This window comes from Vipera ursinii (genome assembly GCF_947247035.1).
Source record: "Vipera ursinii genome assembly, chromosome: 5".
In the NCBI taxonomy this organism is placed as follows: domain Eukaryota; kingdom Metazoa; phylum Chordata; class Lepidosauria; order Squamata; family Viperidae; genus Vipera; species Vipera ursinii.
This window is the reverse complement of record NC_139518.1, coordinates 92,651,138-92,670,612: the sequence shown is the minus strand read 5'-3', so window position 1 is coordinate 92,670,612 and position 19,475 is coordinate 92,651,138. Positions and strand designations below refer to the sequence as shown.

The window sequence follows — 19,475 nt, the reverse complement described above, 5'->3', positions numbered from 1 at the left end:
CAATTAGACACACTTCCTTCAGTTCAACCACAGTTATATCTGGTGTATTATGAGCCAAAACTTTTATATTCAGAAATCCCCCAATATTTTAACTTGTTCATTTTTCAACTACCTTTTCAACTTGTGTGTTCTCACCAACTTGTTGTCATGATAATTTTTACAGATGTTCCAGTGAAGCAGTTTGGCAACTGTGCCATCATGGTGTTTTCATTATCGTTGTTATTAATGTCTTTAGAGGCCACAAAAACATATGCAGATCTCCATTTAAAAGGCACATCGAGAAAGTGCTCTGCTCCTGAGCAGATCAATCTTATATGGGTGGTGCTCGACTTACAACAGTCTGCTTAGTGACGGTTCAAAATTACAACTGCACTGGAAAAAGTGACTTATGACAATTTTTCACACTTACGACCATTGCAGCATCCCCAGGGTCACGTGATTTACATTTGGATGCTTGAAAGCTGACTCACATTTATGACAGTTGCAACGTCCCGGGCTCACGCGATCCCCTTTTGCAGCCTTCTGACAAACAAAGTCAATGGGGGGGGGGGGGGAACCAGATTCATTTAACAACCATGTTACCATTTTAACAACTGCAGTGGTTCACTTAACAAATGTGGCAAGAAAGTCGTAAAATGGGGCAACCCTCACTTAGCAAATTTCTCATTTAGCAACATAAATTCTGAGATCAGCTGTGGTCATAAGCTGAGGACTACCTTTATTCCTTTTGGAGAGAAGAAAGGAAAATCTCCTTTCTTGGGAGGAAATTCCACAGCACTGGGACTATGACAACAGAGTTGTCTCTTTGGCTGGTAGTGGTGTCTTTTGTTCCTGAAAAGATCCGAAGGGCAAGGATAGCTGATTGCTGGGACTAGAACTGCCATCTCTGTTTTGAACCAGGTGGGCAAGCAAATGAGCAACTGGTACTAGTCCGGCTGTTGCACACCCAAGCATATTCTCACTTCTTCCCCACCCATCAGAAGTGGCAGTTGCACTCGCACCGGAAGTGTGAAGGAATGTGAGAGATTGTGGGAAGACCAGGATGGGCTAACAGACATAAACAGACAAGAGACAGTTGGTAGCTTAGCTCAGCTCACAAATGGCAACTCCACCCCGGTGGAAAGAAGCATTTCAGATCATCCAGATACCATAATGAACTCATTGTAAATTAGGACAAAAAAATCCTCCTGCAGTTTCCAAGTTTCTTTACTTACTCTAGACTAGCATTAAATTCCTTGGGTGTCCAATCACACTTGACCAATAAAGAATTCTATTCTATTAAAGATTCCTTTTCAGGAACCTGTCTAGTTCTTCCTTCCACAATCACACCTGCCTGGTTCTGGACACAAAACTAGAAAAATCATTTGCAATTTTCTCCTCTTTTGTTCTCCTGTGGCCACCTAATGAGAAGGAAGGACTCACTGGAGAAGAGCCTAATGCTAGGAAAGATTGAGGGCAAGAGAAGAAGGGGACAACAGAGAATGAGGTGGCTGGATGGAGTCACTGAAGCAGTAGGCGTGAGCTTAAATGGACTCCAGAAGATGGTAGAGGACAGGAAGGCCTGGAGGAACATTGTCCATGGGGTCGCGATGGGTCGGACATGACTTTGCAACTAACAATAAAAACAGCCCTCAGGGCCCTGCCTGTTAAGGAGAGACTCTCCTTAATTATTTCTAATGCCAACAACAGCTTCCCTGTCCATGAATGGCCTCCAGTCCAAGTGAGTCATTTTGCTTCTAATGAACTTTATGAACTTCGTTAATGGTCCTCTGTTTCTAGGTCCCAGAATATTTGCTGAAACGGTGGCCTTCAACTCTCAAAACCCCCAGCCAACTTGACCCTTTGTTAGATCCCTTTTCCCTTCACAGTCTGAGCTTTGCTGCCTCAGAATATGTCCCCTTTGATGTCCCAAGGATGCTTTTTCACGAGGCAACTGGACTTTCTTATTTAACAAGGAAGTCCAGTTGCCTTGTGAAAAAGCATCTTTGGAAGAACTGGATGACTGAGAATCTCCATATAGACATACTTAGCTTGAATGACATACATAGCTTTAATGACATGCATAGCCTGGATATATCTGGGGTATAATATATTACACCCACATCATGGTCTTTTTCCCCCCAAGAAGACCATTTCGCTCCCTCTTCTAGCAGAATTACCTATTTAGTGAATGTTTCTTATTAGTAGCTACTTATGGTCACTTCTGCCTGGAGAATTGGATATTCAGATCAAAAGGAGTTATATCTATGAATATCATTAGTATGAATAAGGGAGATATTTCAGTAATTACAAGATAAGGAGGTGCAGTCTCAGAAGTTGACCTACTCTGCTGAAGAGGCTACATTTTGCCCTTCCCGGAGAGAGTGTGATGCCATCTCGTTTTGCTTCCAGCTAGATCAGCAAAACAAACCAGGAAAGTTCATTGAATCCTGATCTGTATAACATTACATACAAGCCAGGGTCCCTTGTTTGCAGCTGTTTTAATAAATGGCTATTTCTATTTAGTTTATTCTTGTATTCCTCACTTGTAATTTATTTATGCAATGCTATTCTAACCAGATAAGAAGAGAAACTCAAAAAGGATGGCCTTTTTTCCTATTATTCCTATTATTCCTATTATTCCTATTATTCCTATTATTATTATTATTATTATTATTATTATTATTATTATTATTATTATTATTATTATTATTATTATTATACCTGTTCATTTACGATAGATCATTAGAGGGGGAAAGTAATGGTGTTTGTATATTTTATTAATTGCAGTATTTCCTATATAATATTTTAGTGGTTGTATTGGGTTTTTGCTTCTAGAAATTTGTTTTGAGACTGTTTGAGACTGGTGTGAAGGCTCACTTTTCCACTGATATGTTATCCTGTGTTTACCCTGATTTGCCTTAATCTGTTTAGGATTACCAGACTGTTGGCCTGCCATAAATAGATTCCAAGGAGCTTTCTTTATAACGGAGGGTAAATGGCATGCTTGAAAGAATTGCCTTACAATATGAATAGCCTTAGAAGTCCGGTCAATTATAAGAAACATCCTGATAATCTCCTTTTGCAGAAGCCCACCAACCAAATAGCAAACCAGAAATGCTTAAGAAATCTTAGTTGGAAGATGAACTCATTGCCTGTGAAATGTGGAATTGCTATAATACTTGCAACCATCTTCTGATTCCACCTCTTCAATGTACTTAGACATCATTCTCAAGAAAAAGGAGAAATACAGTATCTCCAGTTTTATAGCCTTCCAACTACTGTACTATATTTAGGACTATTGTATCTGGGCTGCAATAATTCAAATTGCCATAAGATGGCAAGAACCTCAGGATTAGACTTTGCAATATTACTTTGCTGCCATCTAGTGGACTTCTAGATGTTTGCTAATGACATTCAGTCAATGCAATACCAGCTCTGGCAAATAATTCTGATTCTCCTAGCTAACCATTATGTTACATTTGTTAGTGGGACTAATGTAAGTGAAGCATTCAGGAAATACCAATTTCCTTCCTTCCTTCCTTCCTTCCTTCCTTCCTTCCTTCCTTCCTTCCTTCCTTCCTTCCTTCCTTCCTTCCTTCCTTTCCCCTGAATATTTCTCTTCTGTTAGTCAACCAACAAGAGAAAATAACATTTCACAATCTTTGAATTTTAGTAAGAAACCAAGCTAATTCACCTGGAGAAAGGCATGATAAATATCACATGCATCATTCTATTATTGTGGAAATAATATGAAGTATATAATTTGACATGAATTACACAATTTGTATTGTTTGTGTGGTGGTGTCCTAGTACAGGATGCCACTTGTCCACTCCACGGCTGCTCCCCAAGAGAGTGGAGAACACCAAACTGGGGAGATGAAGTTCAACAGTTGGGAGGCTCACTTATCTTCTGGTACTCTTTGTATTGTCTTACTTTTCCTTGCTCAACTAGGATGTGCCTACAAAACTGGTGGCAAAAGCTGTCCCCCTGCCCATGACTGTCCGTGGCCACTGGTTCCTGAGCCCACGGACCGAGTACACCGTTGCTGTGCAGACGGCCTCCAAGCAGGTGGATGGAGACTACACGGTTTCGGAATGGAGTGAAATTATTGAATTCTGTACGGCAGGTGAGTCCTCTGCTTGCGAGAACCAGCCTATGGCCAAGAGACAGCTTGTCAGAAGCAAGTATCAGTTAAAAGATGCAGAAATGGCTGGGTGCCAGAGCGGCCACTTTGGGTCAAGGAACTGAGTACTGAGTAGGTCAAGGGAAACCACTGGAAGTTGGGTGCTTCAGAGGATTGTGAGGAAGACAGGAGAATAGAAGGGGCACTGAATTCTTGCAAAAGTGAATACAAAAGTAAGTGACCAGGATGAAAAAAAAATGCATTCAGGTGGTTTGCTGATCTGTAGAGAAAGAATGAGGACAGAACCACAAAATGAACAGATGAAAGAAGCAGTAGACCCTACATCATTTCAGACAAATAGATATATAATCCAGAGAGAGGGGGAGGAGGAGAGAAAGAAAGAGAAAGAGAGAGAGAGAGAGATTCAGGTGGTTTTCTGAGCTGTGGAGAAGGACCACAAAATAAACAGATGAAAGAAGAGTGAAAGACACAAAAGGAAGATCTAGAAAGATCTTCATCTTTGTCCAAAATCATACTTGGACAAAGTTGAGAAAATAATGGAATAACAGAGTTGGAAGGGACCTTGGAGGTCTTCTAGTCCAGGGCTTTTCAACCGGTGGTACGCTTACCACCAGTGGTACTTTGGCACCTGGCAGGTGGTACGCGACTGTCCTAGAGAAGTGGTAGCGGGGGTGGAGAGGAATGAGCTGTAGCAGCGACAGCACCACACAAGCCCAAGGGAGAGACAGCTGGAGATGCAGAGCTATCGGAGCTCGGCAGAAGCGCCAGGATCAGCACCGTGCTACAGCTGATCGGCCCTTCCGAAAGCTGGAGTTACACTCAAGAGGAGAGGAGTAGGAGTGGGGGGAGAGGAGAGAATATAAAAGGAGGTTTTGGCGGGAATGGGCCAGCGAGGGGCTGCCCCCATCCCATCCCCCGGGTGCGTGAAGAGGAGGCAGCAAGTGCCCGGTATCCCTGCTGACCAACTCTGCTGAGCACTGATAAGCGAAGTGCTTCCCTTTCACCCAGGACACCAGCGCTCACACGGCAGAGGCGGTGGGAGGGGGCCTCGCTAGCTCCAGGGCTGTCCAGCGGATCTAAGGCTGAGTGGGTTCTGGCTTTGATAGCCCCCACCAGTAGATCAGCACCACACCCGCTCACTGACCTAGCCACGTAGCCACCAGGCATCCCTTTCACTGGGACCGCCCCTGCCTGCGTAGGATAGTGACGGCCAGTGGCAGCATGGCCAGTGGCAGCGCTAGCTATCTCTCCCACTCCCAACATCCCTTCCTGAATGCAGAGGAAGGAAAGAGAAGCAGGGGAGGAAGGAAGGAAGGAAGGAAGGAAGGAAGGAAGGAAGGAAGGAAGGAAGGAAGGAAGGAAGGAAGGAAGGGAGGGAGGGAGGGAGGGAGGGAGGGAGGGAGGGAGGAAGGAAGGAAGGAAGGAAGGAAGGAAGGGAGGGAGGGAGGGAGGGAGGGAGGGAGGGAGGAAGGAAGGAAGGAAGGAAGGAAGGAAGGAAGGAAGGAAGGAAGAGGCAATTCGGTTGGAAATGCCCCAGTTCAAAGGAGAAAGCAATGTTCTGTTCTGTTTTGTCGCAGACAGAATTTTGTTGGCAATCCAAGTTTACACTGGTATTCTTGAACTGTGAGCTCTTAGCAAAGTATCCTTCCTTGTGTGTTGCTAACAGCCATTCCCAGTGGGGAAAACAGAGTGGGGGAAAAATATTTTCCTTTGCTCTATTTCCAGTCTGAATTAAACCAAGGCAGCGTCCCTACAAGAGATTAGGTATTAATAGAAAAGCAACTAAGCTACTGTAACTCTGTTCCCAAACGCTAAAGCTGTTGCGCATAAAAAACGGAGGAGCTCTGATCAACTATCACAGCCACCATTTCGACAGTTTTGCTCTACTGTTGTCTGCAGATGCCCCCACTAAAGGCAAGCACGGGATAAACTGAGCCAGTCTTTTAAGTGGCCACAGACTACTAGCAAAAGTGGCCTTTGGTCACAAGGCAGGGAGGCATGGAGAAATGTTTCCCCTTTTGCATTTGAGCATCCAAGATGGGACAGGAAAGGAGGAAGGGAAAGAGGAAGGACAAAGAAAAAGAAGGAAAGATGGCAAGGGAGCAAGGAAGGAAAAAGAAGGAAAGAGGGGAAGGAAGAAAAAAGAAAGGAGAATGAAGAGGGAAGGAAAAAAGAAGAGGGAGGGAGGGAGGGAGGGAGGGAAAGAAGGAAGGAAGGAAGGAAGGAAGGAAGGAAGGAAGGAAGGAAGGAAGGAAGGAAGGAAGGAAGGAAGGAAAGGGAGGAAGGGAGGGAGGGAGGGAGGGAGGGAAGGAAGGAAGGAAGGAAAGGGAGGAAGGGAGGGAGGGAGGGAGGGAGGGAGGAAGGAAGGAAGGAAGGAAGGAAGGAAGGAAGGAAGGAAGGAAGGAAGGAAGGAAGGAAGGAAGATTATAATGAGAGGGAGAAAGGCTGAGGGAAGTCCTGCCTTGGCACTTGGCCACCAGCAGCCCTGCTGCCCTTTCACCATCCCCTTGCCCCTTCCTCCTGGCCTAACCTGGTGGTCTCCCATCCTATTGCAAAGGACGGTTTGGTTACAAAGCCAGGTCTCCTTGCATGCAGAGGGAGTGGGCCTCCCTCTAACCCAGGCACTTTGCCTTCCTGCACCCACCATGAGCAACCTGGCCAAGGAGAGTGAGAAAAGCAGCACCAGAAGCCTCAAGGAGGAGGTAAGTGCAGCCAGCGCCCCCTCAGGAAACTGGGGCTGACTGGGTTGAGCTGCAAAGTGCTGGTGCCCTGGGAGCTCGAGGGCCAGGCTGGGCGCTTGCCCTCTGCTGCCCAGGGCTCTGGGCAGCCTGCACCACCATCTGGGAGTCCCCCGCGCAGCCCAAGAGGGATAGTGAGGCTCCTCTGATGGATCATGCCCTGGTGCCCACCCCAGTCCCACCCACCCCTCCACTGGAGAACCCTGGATTCCCCCACAAGCGCCCCCCCAGCCATTGACTCCGCTTGTCAAAGGGTTGCAAAAGGCGATCACATAACCCTGGGACACTGCAGCCATCATAAACGTGAAGCGGTTGCCAAGCATCCGAATGTAAATCACGTGACCCCGGGGAACGCTGCAATGGTCATAAGTGTTAAAAATGGTCACGTCACTTTTCCCAGTGCCGTTGGAACTTTGAACAGTCAGTAAGCAAACTGTTATAAGTCGAGGACTGCCTGTACTTTATCCCTTTGTTCTTTTGGGGGAGGGGGGGTCATCAAGTTTTAGACACCTTGCTAGGTGACTGGTGGTACTTGAATATTGCCTTATCCTAAAAGTGGTAGAATGGGTGAAAAGGTTGAAAAACCCTGTTCTATCCCCTGCTCAGGCGGGAAACCCTACACCATTTCAGACAAATGGATATCCAATCCAGAGAGAGAAAGAGGGAGGGAGGGAGGGAAAGAGAGAGAGAGAAAGAGGGAGGGAGAGAGAGAGAGAGAGAAAGAGGGAGGGAGGGAGAAAGAGAGAGACGGAGAGAGAGAAAGAGAGAGTTGCAAAATTGAGAACAAAAGGTGGGGTATGAATCAACACGTGGGCATGATAGAAGCGAGGCAGTTTGCAAGAAAAGGATGATACTAAATCATGTTGCTGTTAAGGTTCTCTTTTCTTTCTTTTTTTCCTTCCCTCCTTTTTTCCTTTCCCTACTGTCTCTTACTCTCCTTCTGAACTTGACATTGTGTTGCTTACCCTGAAAGAGAACGACCAATGGTGAAATACGGACACATGTATGGACAGGTGTATTTTGCTAGAATTTGGATCCCAATTGATAATAGCACCATCAATCATCTGTTTGGAAGCACTGGCGTGTTCCCCACGCTAACAGAAATGTTTTGTGTTCACAGATTATTCCAAGGTTCACTTAACACAACTTTTGGAAAAGGCAGAAGTGATTGCAGGGCGTATGCTTAAGTTTTCGGTCTTTTATCGGAATCAGCACAAAGAATACTTTGACTACATCAGGTAAGTGAAGGCAAAAAGAGCCAGCTTTTCACGGTTGCCTGATGGCGTGTGGAGCAGATAAGAGCATGGCTTTTTCTACTAAATGACAAGGAAGCACTCAACACATCAGATCTAGGAGCAACCTGTTTCTTAATTAGCAACAGTTGCCTGTAAGTGTTATCATTGATAAGTGAATAGCAGATTGTTGTACTCTTTAGCAGATTTAGTTGCAATATTCTTGAAATCTAATAAAGCAAAGCAGTTTTACCAGGTACAGTGTTAAAAACAGGAAAGCAAAGCATTTATAATATAGGGAAGAATTAACAACAATGCGTAGCCTTGGAGTAGGTTCATTGCTGGCCGAGGATTAGCTCATCTGGCATTGGGGGTCATTGTGCTGCCATCCAAAAAGGGGCTCTCTGCTCCTCCTTGTGGCCTAAAATGGTTAATCTCAAGTTTAATGATGTTTGTTCTGGAACTATGAATTAGAGATGCTTTATAATTCTGATCCAGATAGCATAAACTCTGCAGAACGGTTTTAAACAAAAATTTATTGATCAGGAATCCTAGGCAGACTTATGTTTGCTGTTAGGTTCATCTGTTCATGAGCACATCTGTCCATGCTAGCAATGTAAAAAATAAAGGTAGATTCACTCCAGTGCCCTCTGAAATGTAAAATTCACATTCCTGTTTCTGAGAAATTAAAAAGACACCAGAGATGAACCTCATCTAAAGTTTTCTTTACCTCTATGCATGGAAAGTATAGAAGAAGACAAAGTGGAACTAGAACTCATCCTATGACATCACATTTTCCCCTTTGCCCTAATGCAGGGGTAGGCAATCTTGGCTCTTTTATGACTCGTGGACTTCAACTCCCAGAATTCCTGAGCCAGCATGGGGAAATTATGGCCCCTTCATGACATGTGAACTTCAACTCCCAGAATTCCTGAGCCAGCATGGGGGAACTATGGCCCCTTCATGACTTGTGGACTTCAACTCCCAGCATCCCTGAGCCAGCATGGGGGAACTATGGCCTCTTCATGACTTGTGGACTTCAACTCCCAGCATCCCTGAGTCAGCATGGGGGAACTATGGTCTCTCCATGATTTTTGGACGTCAACTCCCAGAATTCCTGAGCCAGCATGGGGGAACTATGGCCCCTTCATGACTTGTGGACTTCAACTCCCAGCATCCCTGAGCCAGCATGGGGGAACTATGGCCCCTTCATGACTTGTGGACTTCAGCTCCCAGAATTCCTGGGCTAGCATGGCTGGCTCAGGAATTCTGGGAGTTGAAGTCCACGAGTCATAAAAGAGCCAAGGTTGCCTACTGCTGCCCTAATGAAACACTTAGCTTTGCAGACAAACATTTCACTGTCGATATGGCACAGTCTGTAGCCGTCAGTCTAAATCCAGTGGTTCTTAGGAAGGGGACAGAAGTAGATCGACAATATAAATTGCTGCAACTTTTTAATTATACTTTCTATTCTAAAAATAAGAGGGGCTTTCCCTGGCTGCTTTTGGCCTCCCTTCAACATCTCACTGCCTAAAACTAGAGAGCCTCTTCAATAATACACACAGCTCCCCAATGTCCTATACAGCAATTTGGTCTCTGTCCGCATCTGTATTGGCCGGTTTCCCTGCATAAATGCAAACACGATAAGGGTGTTGGGTTGACCCATGGTCCTCTGAAACCCATGCTCTAATGCCACTGTGGAACTAACATGTCCCCCATCCTTTATTTCTAGAGAGCAGCATGGAAGCATCCTTCAGCCCTCAGTTAAGGATAACAGCGGCAGCCACGGCTCTCCTATCAGCGGGAAGCTGGAGGGGATCTTTTTTAGCTGCCACACCGAATTCAACACCGGAAAGCCCCCCCAGGATTCACCTTATGGAAGATACAGGTTTGATATTGCAGCTGAGAAACTTTTCAACCCAAACACTAATTTGTACTTCGGGGACTTCTACTGCATGTACACAGCCTACCACTATGTCATTCTTGTCCTTGCCCCCGTCGGCTCGCTGGGGGACGAATTCTGCAAGCAGCGCCTGCCTCAGCTGAACTTGCAGGATAACAAATTCCTGACCTGCACTGAAGAAGACGGGGTCATGGTTTACCACCATGCGCAGGATGTCATCTTGGAAGTGATTTACACTGACCCAGTCAGTCTCTCCCTCGGCACAGTGGCAGAAATCACCGGCCACCAACTCATGAGTTTGTCCACTGCCAATGCCAAGAAAGATCCAAGCTGCAAGACATGTAACATCAGTGTGGGACGCTAATTTCCATCGCCACCTTCCTTAGGACCCTCCTCCGTTGCCTACACCCTCTCTCCACCCTACACATCAGACGCATGACGAATGCCCTCCTTCCCAGAAGCAAGTCCCATGACCCAATTCTTGCAACAGTTCCTCTCTGAGCAGAGCTACATGTTCCAGCCAAGCTGGGGCAGTTCTCTAAATGGCATCCAGTGAAGTATCTTTCTCCCCTTCTGCCCTACAGCATTGAAGCCGAGCATGCTGGCCATTGTACCCTCAGCTTCTGTGCTTTTCCTGTTCCGGTTGGATGTTGCTGATGGGGACATAGGATGGATGACATCACCGTGCCAGTCAGTGGGTCCCTGTGTCATGGAGAGAAAGGAAAGGAGCTCCAAATGGAGACAGTATTATTTGCAGCTGCCCTGTGTAGCTGTAGTTGTGCCCTTGGTATTTCCCATGTTCCTTCCCTCCTGCTCCACCACTGCTTTCAACTGTTCAAAATCTTGGGGGTATTTTGGTTTTATTTTATTTCATTTTCCTAGCAACCATTTATACATCTAGGTGCTGCAATTGGTGTTAATTTGTCTCTCCTCTCTCCATACTGCCAAATGTAACAAATCTATATAAACAAGCTTGAGTGAAATAAAATTTCCTGGCTTCTAAATGGTGTTTAAATATGCATTCATTTTAACCTACTGAACAACTTAACTGGAATATTTCTAAACAGCATGAGCAGGTGTAACGGCAGCATGATTAACTCTCACAAGCCTAGGGGGGGGAAAAATGTCAGCACTTCCAATGTGTCGTTTGACAGTGTTATTTATGTTATTTATATGAGCTAACAAACAAACGGAAGACCTGTGTTTCATCATAATAGAAAAATATTTTATTTGTACTGTTGTATAAAATATTATACAATCATATAGAATATATAGATGGCATTTTAATAGCAACTGTACACATGTCATGACAGCATTTTCCCTTATCAAAGATGTAGTTTGTAAACTTCAAATACTTGTGTATCTGTTCCTGTTGCTCTGACATGAGTTTTAATTAAAACAGATTTATGACCATTCTGGTTCAGTTATAAATGATGCAGCCAACGACACTGAAACATCAATTGCCATAGAAACAAACAAACATACAAACAAACAGAAAATCCACTTAGTTTAGTCATGGGACACAGTCCTTTCCCAAATCATTAAAAGATTCTTCTCCCTTTTTAAAAAAATAAAAATAAAAAATCATGCTTCAACTTTTACATATAGTGACCTACAGACATGGTTGGTGGATAATGGAATTCATCAAATGCCTCCCTTTATGACACTATAGCAGAAAGAGCAGAAGACCTTGTCCACCATGAAGTTCTGGGCCTTGGAGGGGCATCTCCCTGGCGTTCCTCAACATTTTTGGTGTTGTGGAATCATCGCCCTCCAAACGTAAACATCTCACCTGGTCCTTTTCTTCGCCCACATCCCTCTTTGCCTGTGGGTAATCCTCCTTCTTCTGCGCACCAGAATCAGAAGACCAAGGGCTCTGCTTCTCCTTTATGTGTCATTATTATCAAAAGATGAACCCCAAAGGCTAAAAACAGTATGCATCTTTTCCTGGAGACTTCTTTGAATCTGGTTGCCATTAAACCTGTGTTTCTTGGGAAGTCTCCTGATTGTCCACCACAGACTCAATCATGCTCCATAGTGAAGTGATCTATTTTAAACTGCGAGGATAACTTTTTCACTTATAAAGTCTACTCCTTTTTAACCTCAAGATGGCAGGAACCAGCCGTGTATATATTCTAGCCTACGGCAAACCAAATTAAGAGAACAGAAATTCAACCATCCACCATTCGTAACCATGACACTTAGATTAAATATCTGCATACATCATAATGCAATAAGCTATTATCACTATAACAGAGTACCTTGGCGATCATCACATGTGAAATATTAAGATCCTACAAAGTGCATGCTTTCAAACAAGCTTTGGTAATCATAAAAAGCAACATTTTATAGTATTGTGCTACACAAATAAAGATTAGAGTGGACAATCACGTAGTTTGTTTCATTTTGGTTACTATCAACCAACTCCTGTGGGTTTCTCTTGAAGAGGATGGAATAGTTTACAATTCCTTACCCTGAAATGCATGGACTACTCTTCCCTGTTCAAGGGTTTTCCCCCCGCCCCATAAATCCCTAATCTTCCTTCTTAAAAACTGTGCCTTTTCAAAATAAATTGATTTTCACTACTTAATTTCAGCGGTAAACTTAGGCTAAACACACCTTTTTAGCCCATGACCTTTTCCTGATTAATTTGCATCCTTCTGAATTCACCCCTTGTGTTTGGTGTGCATGGAAAGGTCAAAACAAAAATGCTACAGGAATTAAAATGAGAGAAGTGTTCGGTCTTATCTCCGTTAATCTGATTAAATCTTCTAGGACAGAGAGTGATCAGAAAGGAACAAGATGCTACGCTTTTCACTTTTGTCACACTGGAGCACAGGTGTCAAACTCGATCGCGTCACGTGACGTATCATGACGTATCGTGATTTTTTTTGCCTAAGCGGAGCCTGGTGGGCGGGGCCTGCGTGTGACGCATCTGGCCCACGGGCCATCAGTTTGACACCCCTAGAGCCTCACAAAACTTCGCCATCCTTCAACCGAGTGTAAACTCTTTTTTATCAAACCTTTCCTACTGTCTCAGTATCTGTTGTATGTTCCTTATCGTAGGTGGAAAGCCATTCCTTTGGTGAAGAAATAGTCTTTTTTTCACAGATACGAGATAGGAAAACCACTGTGTGGACTGCATAAATACATTACTCTCAACATGGATGGCACATAACTCTGACCTGTGAAGCACTTTTTTTTTATTCCTAAAATAAACAACGCTAGGAAAAAAATATCAGCGTATATAAACCAGAGGTCCACCAAACCACCTCTCATTTTAACACTTACTTTGGAAACAGTAAACAGATGGACAATTATCTGTATTGTTTCGCTCTTGTGTTCCCTTGGGGAAGCTACTTTATGGTTGTGATCAGTGGCCACTTTATCCTGTTGGTTGTGGCAGCCCAGGTGTTTCTATTGAGCTCATGAGCAAAGCAGCATCACAACATTAATCAGAAAACAAAGAAATGGACACGCCCAACAGGGCGAAAGAGAAGCATGGAGAAATAAGGTTCAAAAATCACAATTAAGGATAATGAAAATGAGAACAACCGTGTTAAAGTTATCATTCCACTGAGTGTGGAAAGCCACTTAAACACATTGCAGGATTTAGGCTCTGTAGCCACTTGAAAGCATTCAGCTTGTGAGGGTGAATTTCTCCTGCTGTTGCTTTCAGCCACATTACAATCTAAGTATCAAGAAACTGACAATGCCTGTGTCACAAACTGACCAAGAAGGGGGGCGCTTCCAACACTAAGCCTGTCAAAGTTGTTGCATCTTAAAACTGTTCCGTTGCAAAATAGTCTCTACATCAAAGCATATTTACCCACTAAACTTATTCCAACCATCACGGGTGAGAGATTTGTTCTGGAAGATGCAAAGTAATATCTAATTAAAAGAACATTAAAATAATGGGATACTCGAATTTTTGTTCTACTCTTACAGGGATTCTTGTCTTCAGCACTTCTCCATAGATGAGTTTCTCCTTAAAGGATTCTCGCCCAAAGATGGGGGGAGTTGTGGGAACTGAAGCTATCTGGGGTAGGAATGGGACTTGTTTAGTGAAGACTGTATACATGACTTTATCATGTATGCGTTTAGGCGACTATAATTAGTTATGGGTACCAAGACAAATGTTAAGGCACAGGTCTAAATTTCCATAGATACTCTACACAAGTGTCTTCTCAATATCTTGGTCTACAGTTGTCACAGTCTTTAGGGATGATGGAGTTTAATTCGACCCATCATCAAGACCCAAGAATGAGGAAGATTGCGATAGACACGCATCACAAGCAAACTTCACCTGAAACTTCACATTCATACCTAAAATAGCCTCATTAACATGCTTAATACAGGGGTTAACTCCCTCCTCCCACTTACCCTTCCGTATCTGGATGGCCTTTTCCTTAAGTAACATCAAAGGATAGCCCTGAGCCATTAAAAAGCAGCCAATCACTTAACGATTCTCAATTATAAAGGGAGTGACCTGCGTGCCAACATGCAGAGTGCCAAAACAGAATGCATTTCTACAGCTGGGAAGGGGATGAACCTTCCAAACTTGCAGGAGTTGCTTTAAAAGTCCCAACAACTCTTCTGCTTCTATGGAGCCCTGGTACTTGGAACAGGATGTGACCACAGAGATGACATTGGAGAGACTCGACAGAAGGGATGGGTGGAAAAACAGGGTGTTAAGTTGGGAAACAGGCTGATTCTTCCCTGTTTCACTAGAGTACATGAAAGAGAGTGGGAAAGGAAAACTCAGCCAAAATTCATTCTCTCTCTCTCTCTCTCTCTCTCTGTCTCTTTCTCTCAAAACAAAGGATGGATCCAGTCTGACTTGAAGTCTGCCTCCTGACCTGTTCTGCCTTAAAGAACTGACAGGTGTGCATGTGGCCAGCAACTGGCGGGTATGAAGCTGAAGAGGATACAACTGGCCACTCCCTCACTTCACTTCCAACCTCCCAAGAAGGAGAAGCTGAGCTTCTACATGGGATTCCCTTCCCCACTGTGATGTCTTGGGGCTTCTGGAATCACTTTTTGGTTTTTCCATTCAGTGCCAGAAGGAAAGAACATGGAAGAAGGCTGGGGAAGAAGGTTGGTGCGGAAGGACAGGGAAAGGATAATATGGGAGGGGAAGTGAGAAAGTCCATACTCCATGTACTCCAAGCAGGATCTTCTAAACCACAGGTGAGAACCCACAGTATAGTCCTCCAGATGGCATTAGATTCCCCTGGCCATTTATAGAGTGGACAGAGCTGGTGGAATTTGTTTTCCCAGAAGCTTCCTATAGGCAGCTTAAACCCGAAGGTCCATAGGTCCTTCTTGGTTTTATGGGACAGATGGGGAGCTCTGGTTTTCCCAAATCCTGGCTCTGGGATGGAAGAGAATTAGTCAGCACAACTACATGCATACTTAAACTCACACACAAATGCAAATGTATTTTTAGACACACACACACACACACCCAAGCGATCGTGGAGCTGGATAAACTACACTTCTAGTATTTTTGTTTCAGGAGAGTGGGTTCTATTATAAAGCTTCGACCTAAAGTCAGACAGCAGTGTTGAAGTGTCCAAGAGAGAAATTGGTCCACTTCTCACTTTGTATTCCCTATCAGCCCATGTTTATGTACTCTTAGTAGATATCACAATGCAACCCGAAGAGAACTCCAGCACTCAGACAAAAGTAGTTGTACACTTTTTGTGCAAAATCAGGAAACTAGGATAATCTAGTTAGCTGCCTGCAGGGGCAATAATTCAGAAGATAGCCTGTTTCTTCAGTAAGAAGGTGTAGAATAACCCATCCGGTTATGTGTTTTCCAAAAGCATGCCCTCCCTGTCTAAATTCAACATTCCTGTTCTTGGTGCTTCTCCACCACTTCCACAGCCTGAACTGAACATTCGACATATCTTTGCAGCATCCAGAACCTTTCCCAAAGTACATGAGTGGCAGAGCAGGGCAAGGCCACTTTGGGAAGGAGACAGCTCTTGAGCATTGATTGACCCAAGGTTTAATTAAGATCTAAGCCTCTGCAGAGCAAGGAAAATGTGTAGAGATCACTTTCCAATTGCTGGGCTTCTCAGTACAACTCACCAAAAGGCATTATGCCCTAATCCACCCAACCCTATTTAGGAAAAGTCAGAAGTGGTAAAGCACAGAATGCAGATATGCTGATGTCAGTAACAAAGAGGGAATTTGCTATATAAACACTTCAGCTGGATAAACACAAAACTGACCCAGCTTTGGCAGCAACCTCGCACCCAAAATTTTCTCTACAGCTAGCTGAACTCTGCAAATAACTGTGTTTCCAAAAATTTCCTTCAGTGCGCACAGAACAAGAGTTCACCCAAACTTTTAAAAATTATTGCATAATTTAGTCCTGGGAATTGAGAACTGGCCTCATAGCCCAGATGCTCCCAACTGGCCCTTGAATATTTTTGCAAGAATTATTATGAGAATTTCACTAAGCATTGCTCATATCTTTGCATCAAAAGCACCAAAAGCTGCCTCGTTATTGTTTGCTCAAAAGGGAAAGGAAGATGGGGAAAGATGGAGATTCTCAACAGCCAAACTCTGTCCTTTAGCACCATGTATTCTGCTTTGCAATTGCAATTTGGGTGACTAACCCATGTTACATAATTCATGACATCCCGATGAGGAAGATATCATAACAGCTTCCATAAGATGTCAAGGCCTGGGTGTCATTCCTTGTGTGGAATTATGACATTCTTGTCAAAAAGTGGTGACAAGCAGGCAGTGGGTGACACCAAGATTCCTGAACTGGCCCTTCCACAAGATGATTGAATCTTGGAAAATCTCCCTGAACCCAAATAAATCTCATGAGATTTCAATGCCAGAAGGGCAAAAAATCTCACAAAGAGGCTTGTCATGTTGTGGTTCTTGTCTGAATTCTCATGAGACCTTGGTAAGACTTCTGGAACATCTCAGGCATAGGGGAGATTGTGCAATGAATTTTGAAGGGTTAATTGAACTGGGATTTTATAATTCACGAGATTTTGCCCTTCAAGAATTCATAATTTTGGACATACCAACAAAGCTCAGCTTTATATGCGCATAGGCTTCCCTCTGGGAAGCGCAGATCAAAGAAACAGTTCATCTTCGCTACTCCTTTGCCCTTCCAATGTTTCGAGCATCGCTGTCCAAATGATGGTGGCCAGATAGTTTGGACATCAAGCATCCAAAGTATGTTCCATCAGAGCTTTGAGAGACCCAGGGGAATTCCCAAGCCACCTTCCTGAAATTGCATAGGGCTGCTGCTTCCCTTTAGCTCAGCAGTAGGCAAATGTCCGGGTGAAAACAGACTCTGGAAATAGGAGAGAATTCACAGGGAAGGATCTGCCCTCCATCCAGTCACTCCTTCCTTGTGCAGTCTCATGCCTGCTCCAAGACCTTTCTGCTGTGCTCACCTGAGCATTTATCACCGTAAGGAAGCGCAAGAGCAAATCACTGGGCAGGAAGAGCCAGACGGCCTCTTTCCTCTTTCCAACAGGACATTTTACTGGCTTCAGATGGTTTTGGAGACATCGTGTTTGCTGATGAGAACCTCCAGGAGGCGGAGTTTGGCCTTGATGTGCTTGTACTCCAAATATTCCTCTGACATGGGGATCCGATCTTCCTTCTGGGGACTCCTGCAAAATAGCAAAACGAGCATTCAGACCTCAGCAAGGAAGTAGCAAGGGTTCACAACGCCCTTCTGATCAGGAAACTTTCATTACTTCTAGACTCCAGGGGAATCTAGAGAGGGTAGGTGAGAGGGCAAAATCCAAACTAGATCCAAGGAAATATATCTGCCACCCCTCCAGGCCCAGGAGATTTAGATGCTTGTTTGCACAGGTTAGTCCTAAGAAATTAAAAAGGTCAAGGTTCCCCCGCACATGCGTGCTAGTCGTTTCCGACTCTAGGGGGCGGTGCTCATCTCCGTTTCAAAGCCGAAGAGCCAGCGCTTGTCCGAGGACGTCTCCGTGGTCATGTGGCCGGCGTGACTGGACGCCAAAGGCGCACGGAACGCTGTTACCTTCCCACCGGAGTGGTCCCTATTTTTCTACTTGCATTTTTCACGTGCTTTCGAACTGCTAGGTTGGCAGAAGCTGGGACGCGTAACAGGTGCAAGAGATTAAAAGGCTATATATCCTGAGGGCAGACTAAGTCCCACTTTCTTTTGTCACACTGGGACCTTCTTTCCTTTCTCCTGAATGGCAGCAAGTATACATTGCTAAGAAAGACTGCAAATCCTCATGAGGGCTGGATTGAGGACTGGACCCACAAGGGGACAATTCCAGGCCAAGTCTCTATTTCCTACTGTCCCTAAGGGGGGGGGAAAGGTATCAGCTTTAGAAAGGGGAAGGGAGCCATCGTTGCACCAATAAGATCCTCAAAGCTCGCAATTCTTGTAACTTTCTCCCCCAACGGAGATGTTGGTGGGAAAGTCAGTTATCTCTCTAAGAACTGATGCTACACATGGTGCACCAATTGAAAAATGATTTATTTGGGGGTAAGCTACCTCTTCTAGGCACAAATGCGATGCATCTACTTGATATGATTGTTTCTAGGTATTATATTTGGCAAGGAGGTCCTTTCTTATTGGTGCCCCCAATTTCCAAAGCCCATTTGTCAAGCCCACAAAAGAAGGTCTTCTCCTGAGCCTAATCTCTTGCATGTTGCTTATTGCTGCAAAGTTAGGAAGGAGTCAAGACTGTAAGCAAAGTCTTACATTTAGGCAGGAAAAATCAAAGGTACAAATACAGATTGGGCAAGACTGGCTTAAAAACAGTAACTGTGAGAGGGACCTTGGAGTCTTAGCGGACGATCCCTTGATTATGAGCCAGCAGTGTGCAGCAGCAACCAAAAAAGCCAATACAATCCTGGGTTGTATAAACAGAGGCATAGAATTAAAATCACACAAAGTATTAGTCCCACTTTATAAAACCCTAGTAAGGCCACACCTGGAATGCTGCAGTCAGTTTTGGTCACCATATCACAAAAAATATATTGAGAGTTTGGAAAAAATTCAGAGAAGAGCAACAAAGAGGATCAAAGGCCTGGAGGCTAAAACATACGAAGAAAGGCTGCAGGACTTGGGTTTGGCTAGTCTAAAGAAAAGAAGAAATAGGGGAGACATGATAGCAATGTTCCAGTATCTGAGGGGCTGCCACAAGGCTGAGGGGGCCAGGTTGTTCACCAAAGCACCAGAGGGAAGGACGAGAAAAAATGGCTGAAACTGATTAAAGAGAGAAGCAACCTGGAAAAAAGGAGAAACTTCCTGACAGTGAGGACAATCAACTAGTAGAACAGCTTGCCACCAGAAATTGTGGGCGCTCCATCACTGGAGATTTTTAAGAAGAGACTAGACATTCATCTGTCTGAGACAGTATAGGTTCTCCTGCTTAAGCAGGGGGCTGGACTAGAAGACCTCCAAGGTCCCTTCCAACTATTCTATTCTATTCTATTCTAT

The 19,475-nt window shown here is 44.4% G+C and overlaps 2 protein-coding genes across 2 annotated transcripts in view; one reads left to right on the top strand and one right to left on the bottom strand.

Annotated features, from left to right (window-relative positions):
* The window catches only part of PHYHIPL (phytanoyl-CoA 2-hydroxylase interacting protein like), a gene marked incomplete at both ends in the record, with an annotated part of 45,518 nt that extends 35,154 nt beyond the window's left edge, over positions 1 to 10,364 (top strand). Inside the window, 3 exons of the mRNA XM_083363555.1 lie at positions 3,935 to 4,109; positions 7,986 to 8,103; positions 9,830 to 10,364. Coding sequence (XP_083219681.1) covers positions 3,935 to 4,109; positions 7,986 to 8,103; positions 9,830 to 10,364 — 828 coding nt within the window. The remainder of the gene's footprint in view (positions 1 to 3,934; positions 4,110 to 7,985; positions 8,104 to 9,829) is intronic.
* A 7,164-nt stretch (positions 10,365 to 17,528) lies between these two features.
* FAM13C (family with sequence similarity 13 member C) overlaps positions 17,529 to 19,475 on the bottom strand; it is a gene marked incomplete at both ends in the record, with an annotated part of 44,338 nt that continues 42,391 nt past the window's right edge. The window contains 1 exon segment of the mRNA XM_083364205.1: positions 17,529 to 17,652. Within this exon segment, the coding sequence (XP_083220331.1) occupies positions 17,529 to 17,652 (124 nt within the window).